General features: G+C 27.5%; 1 protein-coding gene across 1 annotated transcript; it reads left to right on the top strand.

The window, feature by feature from the left end:
- Positions 1-408: 408 nt before the first annotated feature.
- LOC145834525 (UDP-N-acetylglucosamine transporter-like) lies at positions 409-5,021 on the top strand. Its single transcript, XM_082941971.1, has 3 exons — positions 409-556; positions 3,403-3,553; positions 3,848-5,021. The coding sequence occupies exons 1-3, from the start codon at positions 456-458 to the stop codon at positions 4,595-4,597; spliced, it is 1,002 nt and encodes a 333-aa protein (XP_082798097.1). The 5' UTR covers positions 409-455; the 3' UTR covers positions 4,598-5,021.
- The last annotated feature ends 4,717 nt before the right edge of the window (positions 5,022-9,738 follow it).

The following is a 9,738-nucleotide window of genomic DNA, read 5'->3' as shown; positions in this document are numbered from 1 at the left end:
TTTTGCTCAATCTATAAAAGTTAATTTGTATACTTAAAGTAGATGATAATTTCACATTAAGAAAATTTAACAATAATAAATTATCTTAAACCCAAGGACTTTGAAAAAAAAAATTGTATATCTCATCTACACTATGTGTAAAAGCTAATATGTATATATCATGCTCCAAATAATATTTTTCAGGTCAAAATGTAAATGTTTTAGATAAAAGATGAGTTTTAATATTTTATGCTAGTGTCATTTTATTTCATTTTGAACTATTTTTTATATTATGTTCAGAATAGCTTAATTTTTAATTTAAATTCATTTTAACATTACTTCAGTTGAAAAGTTCTGCAGTGTTTAAAATTTTGTTCTTGTTAAAGAGTACTATTAAATTAGATTATAAATAATCATTTTACAGAGTTTTTTTTGATTACTTTTTGTCATAATACCACATCAGCCAACCCTTCACAATGAAAATGCGAGTTTTGATGCCAATACTTCTGGCTGGCCAGACTGCCTCAATGATTCTGATGACCAGATACACCAGAACAGTGCATGTTGAAGGACCAAGGTATTACAATAACTTGAAATGTTTATAAACTAAAATCAGTGTTACCACACACTCAGGCTTAATCAGTCTTGTTAAAAGCTATTTTAAGCTTAAGCTAAAGTTTTTTTATTTTTCAATTTTTTTTATATTTTTATTATTTTGCTAAATAACATGTGCTTTTAAATTTAGTATGATATTTTAAGTAATCAAGGTTGACTAGTGGTATTTTCTCAGTTTTTGACTTTTACTACCTGTTTTTATTTGTTTACAAATTCAATTATTGTCAGACTGGCATTTTTGCTTCAAAACCATGTGAAACATAAGGTTAATGAAAATAAAGAATCAGACAATTCAAGTTCTTAAAAAAATTGTTTAAAAGACCACAACTCTAAAAGTTGTACATGTTTAAAAATTAAAAAAGTGTTGTAGGTCTTATTAAAGGAAAGAGAAAAATATTCATTAAAAGAAGACTTTTATAAATGCTAGAAATTGCTATATTATAAAACATAATCTAGCAATTTCTCAATAATGAATTTTAAAAATTTTGCAAAAAATAATAAAAGGTTTGATGAAATCATTTACCTCCACATAAAATTTAAAAATATTTTCAATTATATATTACTTTTTAAATTGTGCCACTTTGTGTATTTTTTTAGAATCTGTATAGGTTGAATTCGAATTGTCATGCACCCAAAACACAATAAACTAAATAGTTATGTTTTAAATCCAGTTTTTTAATATATATTGAGTAATTTACTATATTTTGAACTATTTTTACATAATGTTAAGGTATACTCTAAATTTGTACAGCTTCGTTTTTAATTAAAACAAGTTTTAACATTACTTTATTTAAAGTGTTCTGTAAAAATTCTTGTTAAATAGTACTGTTTTATTAAAATCACTTACTATCAGATTAGTTTAAATAAGTAAAGTATAAATTGACAGATATATAGTTAGAACAAATACAGAATTGTTATTATATTAAAAATAAAAGTTTTGAAAACACATTTAAAATATTTGTATGTTTAGTTGTTCAAAAAATTACACTTAAATAATAAATCACTAAAAAACCTCTTTTAAAGTAAAATACATTGCCTAAAAAGTTCAACTCAATAGGTACCTAATCTTATAAGGAGTTCATGAAAAGAGACTTCTTTTAATGTTGTTAAATCTGTAAAATAGGTATACAAAACTAAAAAATTTGAAAAGTTCATAAAGTTATTAACAAATAAGATAATATATTTAAAGTTTAGGTATCATATAAAAGTTAAAAAAATTAAAGAAGTTGATTTAAATCAATTAACTTTAATAATAAAACAATATAGTATTTTTTAACTGTTTAAAACTGTTAAATTTTTGTTTTAAGCTTATTAAATGACGAAAGTGAAATGAAAAAGAAAATACAAAGTTAGATAAAAATATGTTGAATCAGTTAATTCTTTGTACATGTAAAAAATTAAATTTAAAAAAAATTAGATTTCTTGTTATGTTATAATTTGTGATGGAAAATCTAACCAAATTTTATATAAGTTCACTAGTTTAAATATTTTAGCTAAAATATTGTTTAGCATGTTTATATGTAATCTGAAACCAGAAATGCATTCTATCATGTAGTAAAAGGATAAAAAAAAGTTATTGTGCTAAAACAGTTTTACAAACTCACGTAAAATATTTAGATATCTCTATTTTTATTTGAAAAATTGTATTCAAACTTATTGAATAAACCAAGTGCAGTTTAAAAAACTACATATAAATTGTTTATTAAAACCTTCATATAAATTAGTGCAATAAAGTTTAAGGAGCTAGTATATAAGTTGTTATTTATTGCTTTATGTAAAAAAAAATTTGCCTTATTTATATACCATAAGTCTTAAAGTTTTTGAAAAACTTGGTAAAATTATTTTTGATTTTTTTTGAAAACATAAGATAACTAATTACATTACTACTTAATAACTAAATTAAGGCCATAGGGGGGGGGGGGGGGTAAAACATGTTTTTTACAAGTTGATCTTATTTTAAAGAGTATTTTCTAAGCTTGAAGATGCTTTTTATCGTTTTATAAAATTCAAATTATTTTTTGAGATATGACCAGTCAAAGTCGGGCCGCATAACAGGTTTCCTATAGGAAGGGAAAAATAAACCAGCGAAAAAAGACTATTTTATTTAAAATCTATCTCTTACTAAATTTTTCAAGCAATCTTCTTCAAACTTTCACAGTCTAATCTTTATACAATAACAAAAAAAAATTACTTTGGAATTAAAAAAAATTGTAAAAATATAATTTTTTTGAAAAAAAAACACTTTTTTTTAAATTTTTGTGATAAAATTTTTATTTTTTTACATTATTTAAATTCTAAAGTAACTTTTTTTCCTTTTAATATAAGAAACATTTCCTGAAAGTTTGAAGAAGATTGCTTGAAAAATGAAGGAGGAGATAGATATTTAGTGAATTTTTAAATTTCCGAGAAAATTGACCCCAAAAAATTTGCGGTCCATACGTTTGTATCGGAAACTTTTTACAAAAAACAAAATATCTCAAAAGTTAAATGATATTTTTGAATTCTATAAAAACAGGCTTGTAGATTGTATTTAAAGCTTTCATATAAAAGCCAAAGTTAATTTTTGTAAAAAAAAAAGTCCGACCCCCCCCTATGGCCTTAATTGATCTCATTGATATTAAACACAATATCAATAAATAAGATATTAAAATTAAGTTTTTGACAGTGAAATAAGATAATATATAAACTATAAAATATATAATATTAGTCTTCAGAATAATTAACAGCTCAACTAGTTTTTTATATGAAAGCTAAATCACCTATTGTTATATAATAATTGTTGAATTGACTACTACTTTTCAATTCCAGGTACAAATCGAGTTGTCTTGTGTTGGTGGCTGAACTGATAAAGCTGATTGCTTGCCTCGCCTGGGTCTTGTACAAAAACAAGTTCAACTTTATACTGTTCAAGAATGAAATAAACGACAAGATAATCAGGAAACCTCTTGAAACTCTTAAGGTTTAAAACTTTTAATTTATTAAATGTTTTAAATAAATAATTATTTTACAAATATGTTTTAATTTTTTTAACTTCATGATTGATTTATTTTCTAATAGTTTTTTACTTTCTAGATAAATCAACTGAAATATACTAGCTTGGACTTATTAGTTTTAGTGTTGATTATTTTTATAATTCATTGTAATTATTGTTAAATAGTTACATTACATAGTTATTCTAAACATAACTGCCATACAGCTGCATGCATATTCGACCAAGTTTTATCATGTTCACTAAAAGAATATTGTTTCAAAGGTTGCCGTCCCCAGCGGAATTTACGCCCTTCAAAACAACCTGCTCTTCGTGGCCATCTCCTACCTGGACGCGCCCACCTACCAGATCACCTACCAGCTGAAAATCCTCACCACGGCCGTGTTCTCCGTAGTTTTGATGAAGAAGCAGATCACCCGCAGGCAGTGGTTCTCCCTCACGGTTTTAATGGTGGGCGTCATGTGCGTGCAGTACCCCTCCGACGACAAGCCGACCTCCTCTGCCGGGAGCGAGGACGTGTCCCAGAGGATGATCGGGTTCGTCATGATCCTCCTCGCGTGCCTCACCAGCGGCTTTGCCGGCGTTTACTTCGAGTTCATCCTGAAGTCGTCGCCTCTATCGCTGGTCCTCAGAAACGTCCAGATGGCCTTTTTCGGCGTCATGTTCTCGGGCGCGGCGGCCTGCTACAAGGACGGGGCCAGCATAGCGAAGCACGGCGTGATGCAGGGCTTCAACGCGCCGGTGTACGTCGTGCTGACGTTGCAAGCCTTCGGGGGGTTGCTGGTGGCGTCGGTGGTGCAGTACACCGACAACGTGGTCAAGGTGTTCGCCGCCTCCCTGTCGCTGATAGCGTCCAGCCTCGTCTCCTACTTTGCGTTCGACGACCTCCACCTGAGCGTTCTGTTCGTCGCGGGAACGTGCCTGGTGCTCCTGGCGACTTTCACGTACGGTTACCAGCCTCAAGGGAGCAAGAAGGGCCCGTTTTTGCCCGGGAAGAGCGCGAAATCTGCCTAGTGACTCTTTTCAAGTGTTTGTTTTGTTTGCAGTTGCGAGTACGTGTTATTTAAGTTAGTACATAGTTTATTGGGTTGTTTGTAAAAGTTTCAAATATTTTGTTCATATGTTTAACTAATATTAGTACAGTTATTTTATTATTTTATTTCATTATACTATAATGCGAAATGGTATAATATTTTAAACGTTGAGTTCATAACGAAATTGAGTAAGGTGTTTTTGTTTTTAATTTTCGCTTCAACTAAGTTGGTTTTATTTACTCCAGTTTTCTTAGATGACTAAATTTCAGTTACTGAAAATACAATTTAAACAAGTTAAAACTATGTCATTCATTTTTGTGTTCGATATAGTTCTAAAATAATTAAAAAAGTTTTATTTAATCTGAATAGTTTACTTAACTGTGGTTTCAACTATATGTAGTACTTTTTCTCACTGTTATAAATAAAAATAATAAGTTATGATAAATGTTTTATTAAATAATAAATTGTGAAAGTAATTATCTTGTAAATAGTATTAAGCATTGTTCTAAAATTTATTCGTATTCTTAATTTACTGTAAATGTTTAAATCATTCAGTTTTATTGTATAGGCTTTATCTTAAATTCTTACATGCAACTATACAAAGTTATTGATTTAATATTAATCTGTTTAAATAATACAATATATTTAACTAAATGTAATACGGTTTTTGTTAATTCAAGTGACATAATTTGTTCGTACATTTTACTCTGGTGTGCTTTGGTGCAATAACTTACACCTACAAATTTTATTATTAAAAAAATTATTTTTGTTTTTTGTTGAGCATTATTATTTATTTTGCTGCTTTGAATTTAAGCTAATTTGAAAAAAAAAAATTGTAATGTAAAAACTTATGCTCTGTTTTGAAAGAAAAAATAAAGTTTTCTTTTACAATTTTTTTTTGTTACAAAAATTTTCCTTTGTTTTTAGTATCGCTTTAATCGCTTATGTTTTTAAAATAAACTGACTAGGTTTTTATTAAAATTAGTTTCGTTGTATCCAAGTGTGTTGTTTTCTTATATTTAGTTTTCTACCTTCTACTTTTTTCTAATATTTTTACTTCTTATTTATTTATTAGTACATGTACTTATCTTTTTGATTTCTATAAAACAAAGAATTATTAGAATAAACAAACTGAAATAGTAATAATTTCCGAATGATTTCAATCCCTGTTTTCTTTACTAGTTTGCAAAAACCGCATATTTTTTGGTTTTATGAGATTTTACGTAAAAATAAACTTTATTAGTCCAAAATAAACATTAATTGATATACTGTAATTTGGTTCTTTTAATTAAGTTTTAAATATCGAAAGAGTTGAAAACAAACTTTTAAAACAAAACTATTTTTTCTTAAACTTTTACATGTACATATTTAACATAATATAGAAAAAGATTAAGCATGAAATTTACTCAAAGTAAAACAATGCTACTACTATAACACACAAACAAAAACAGTGAAACCAGACAAATTTTTTGTTGATACTAACTGGTACTTAATATTTCAAATATACAATTTTTCATTGGTTGTCAACTTTTTATTTATTTCGAGAACTATCGTTTTAGAGTATAACTAATAATATTTTGTTTAAGTTGCTGAAAGCTTGCTGTATCGATTTTCATCTGGTAAGTTGGTTAATTTATTAAACATAAATTTAGTTCCTTTAGTTTCCTTTTAAAAATTATAACGAACTTAAATATAAAATTAATCAATATCTAAAATTGAAATAGTAAATTAACCATTTAAAAATCGGTTTAATAAAAGAACTTTACTTTTTAATTAGCTTTTCAAGACATGAAAATTGTTTAGTGATAACTAGGCAACTTAAAAAAAAAACTCTAGCTATTTTTGGTAAATGTTTGTAGTGAATGAATACTAGCGTTGGGGATATAAAAAATTTATGTTACAAAAATAAAACCCATATATAGTATAGAAAGTTATATAGACATATATGAAAGTTGTTGTTAATTTGGTTATTTTGATGTACACTCCATTTAAATTTCATATAAACGTCTAAGTTTTAAAACCTAGATAAAATACTTGTAGTATGTTTTGTTTAATACTTGTAACCATTTGCTAGTACTATTTCTGGTATGATTAATGTTTTTTAACATTTTTGTTTATTTATAAATATTTCAAAGTTATATTCCCATACGTTAAATATTAGTTTAGTAATTAACTGAAGCCTTGAGTAGAACCAATAGATTTTGAAACAAGTTTTTGTATGTACTTTGTTATTATGAACAAAACTTAACTTTTACAGACAAGGTAGTACTTTTGTATGAGAGCTAGATTATTACGTCATAATAATAGTTGTTGAAGACAATTATTACATTGTGCGTCAGAGTAAACGTATAATTGAAAGTTGTATGTCATAAGTCATTTGAAAACGGTTTTATTTTGCAAAAAAAAATGTTTTTAAAAACTTTACACGAAAATAAAGTGGGAGTAATCAAAAATATTATAATAAACTTTTCAAAATAGTTGCTGTTTATTTTTTACAGAATAATTGTATTGAGTAATAATTGTATGAGTAATAACTTATAGTACTTAAACATTTAAATGAATGTTTTATAGAAATTAATTAGAATGAAAAAACATGGGTGAACGATTATCTACAAGAAAAAAAAACCATTTTATCGACCATCGTGACTTTATTTAGAATAAAAACCGAAAGCTTATGGTTGCAAAATAAATATGATGTAATTTAACATACAAAGCTCTTCTTATTACGATCTGTCTTGTGTTAACAAGTGCTTTAAAACAGTTTTTTTATAGCACTACTTTATAGTATCCTATATTTTGTGCTAGAGTAGCTTGAAATTGTCCAAATTGAACTTTTTTTGTATCAGACATTATAAACATTTGATTAAAAGTTTACTTAAGTTAAACTGCTATGAATGTCGCAAGAATTTTTATCAAGTCAGTTTTATTAGTTATAGTTTTTGATGTTAATTACTTTTGTTTTCATTTAAATACTAAAAAGCAAAATTTTATAGTTATGAATATTTCAAAATATATATTTTAGTTTGTTCTATCTTAGCTTTACCATAAGTTTATACCTAATAAAAAAATATCAACATAATAAACTTTGCATTTATGTTGAACGATCGAAAAATAAAAAGGTGTAATATACATAAAAGCTCTATAAAATAAGTTAGTCGTCTAAAACATTTAAATAAAAAGAAAAGTTTTGATTAATATTCCCCATTATTTAAATCGAGTTCAAACTTGAAATGTACTAGATAGAAAACTTTTAGCATCTTTTTCACAGTTTAATTATTATGTATTTTATAAACGTAATCTTATGTTATAAAGTATTTGGTAAAATATTTAAGCAAGAATGCTGCAGGTATTATTTTATTTCATTTTTCAAAGAAGCAAGTAAAAAGAAAGAAAGAGGCAGAGGTCAATGCAGATCTAGTATGATGCTACCAGCTTTATCCAGCAGTGTGGAAACAACGACGGAAAAATATCAGAACAATTTCTTTTCCACAAAGACTTCAGTAAAAAGAACTGCAGTCAAATGAAACATTTAAACAAAATAACTAAATTTTACTCAATTAAACAAATTAATATACTGTTTTAACTGTTTTACTTACAATTTTTTTTTACCAACTTACAAATTAGTAAGCGTGCATGGTTTAAACTATTTTTGATTTTAATTTTTTTTATGTTTAATTTTAAAATTTTATGTTGTCAAGTTAACTATTTTCTTCTATATTGTTCAACTTTAAAGGCACGAAAACCAGGAACTAACTTAGTTTCCTCTACCTGACCAGCTGAATAGTCGTGTTGGTCGGAAGTATGCCACCATATAGAACTTGACAATCAGGTCATCGAACACTGAAGGTGTTGAAATTGAAATTGACATGGTTGCTTTCACAATTTCAAATTACTTGTTGTTTGTGAATATGAAAATGTGGACATTGTGACCGCTCACGAACCAACTTTTAAGTGCGAAGTCGAGTTTAAGGCAAGGGAAAAATTGAATTCGACAAAAGACAAACTGTCTAACAGAATTGTTGTTTATTGAACGACAAAAATAAGCTCTCAAAATAATTGGCATTGATATTTTTAAGTATAGAATTTATTAAAAGTTTGAAATGAGTTTAAGACGCTTTTAGGAAATTTTTGCTTTTAGGCAAAGTTCTAGTTTTGGCCACAATGGTGAATTTAGTGTAATTACAGATAATTCAGCGTTTTGCCTTTTTTCGTTGTCAGTTCTAAATCTTTCGTTGTCAACGGCAGACATTTCAAAATCTCTTAGAACTCTTTCAAATAACCTTGTCAAGCTAGTGTAGCATCTTGTCTTAAGCTTATCTACGAACTTCTTTTCAGTGTCGATTTTAGTACTGTTAGTAATCAATATCTTGCTAAGGTTTAAATAAATAAAAATTTCTATGTAACACTAATCATTAATCAAATCAAAAATAGCGAGAGAAAAAATGTCGAAATTGTCAGTCAAGTCCACATCAGAATTATTTTCCCTACTAACCTTTCCCAACTCCATGTCAATATGTTTTGATAAAAGTTTAGCCGTCGTTGAGACATTGATAATAAAATTTTAAAACTCCACATATATAGCTTCATTGAAACTTTTGTTGTTTTGAAAGCTATTGCATAGGAATCCGTCCAACCTATCTTTCAAACATATGAGATTTTGAATTACCTCAACAGCGTGTGCTTTGTCATCTCCTAGCATTATTTTCTTGCCTACTCTGTACGTATAAGACGCCACACATTTAAGTAGTGTTTCTAATCCTGCATCACTTCTGCTCAGAGTTGCGTACATGCTGGCAAGACCTGCAATTTTATTTTCCTTTAACATGTAATCAGCTCCATTTTCATTAAATACTATATATTCTATGTGTTGCAAACAATCAAGTTGCAAAAGTTTTTCAAGCCAATGTTTATAACTGTGTTTTTATTTGACTCTTTTGTTGACTCGTTGTTGTAAAAAACGCAGTATTCATTCTGTTCATGAGGTCGTTGAATTTATTCCATTGCTTTTCAAGAGCTATGAGGAAGTCGTCAGAAGGTGCTCTTAAACTGTTCAAAACTGAAGAGAAAAGGTAATTTTGAATATTTTCTTCAAAACTTTTATTCAAGCCACTTTTGTGACCG

The sequence above is a fragment of the Thalia democratica genome, chromosome 4, assembly GCF_965202585.1.
Source record: "Thalia democratica chromosome 4, ktThaDemo2.hap1.1, whole genome shotgun sequence".
Lineage (NCBI taxonomy): Eukaryota > Metazoa > Chordata > Thaliacea > Salpida > Salpidae > Thalia > Thalia democratica.
This window is presented reverse-complemented; position numbering and strand designations above follow the sequence as displayed.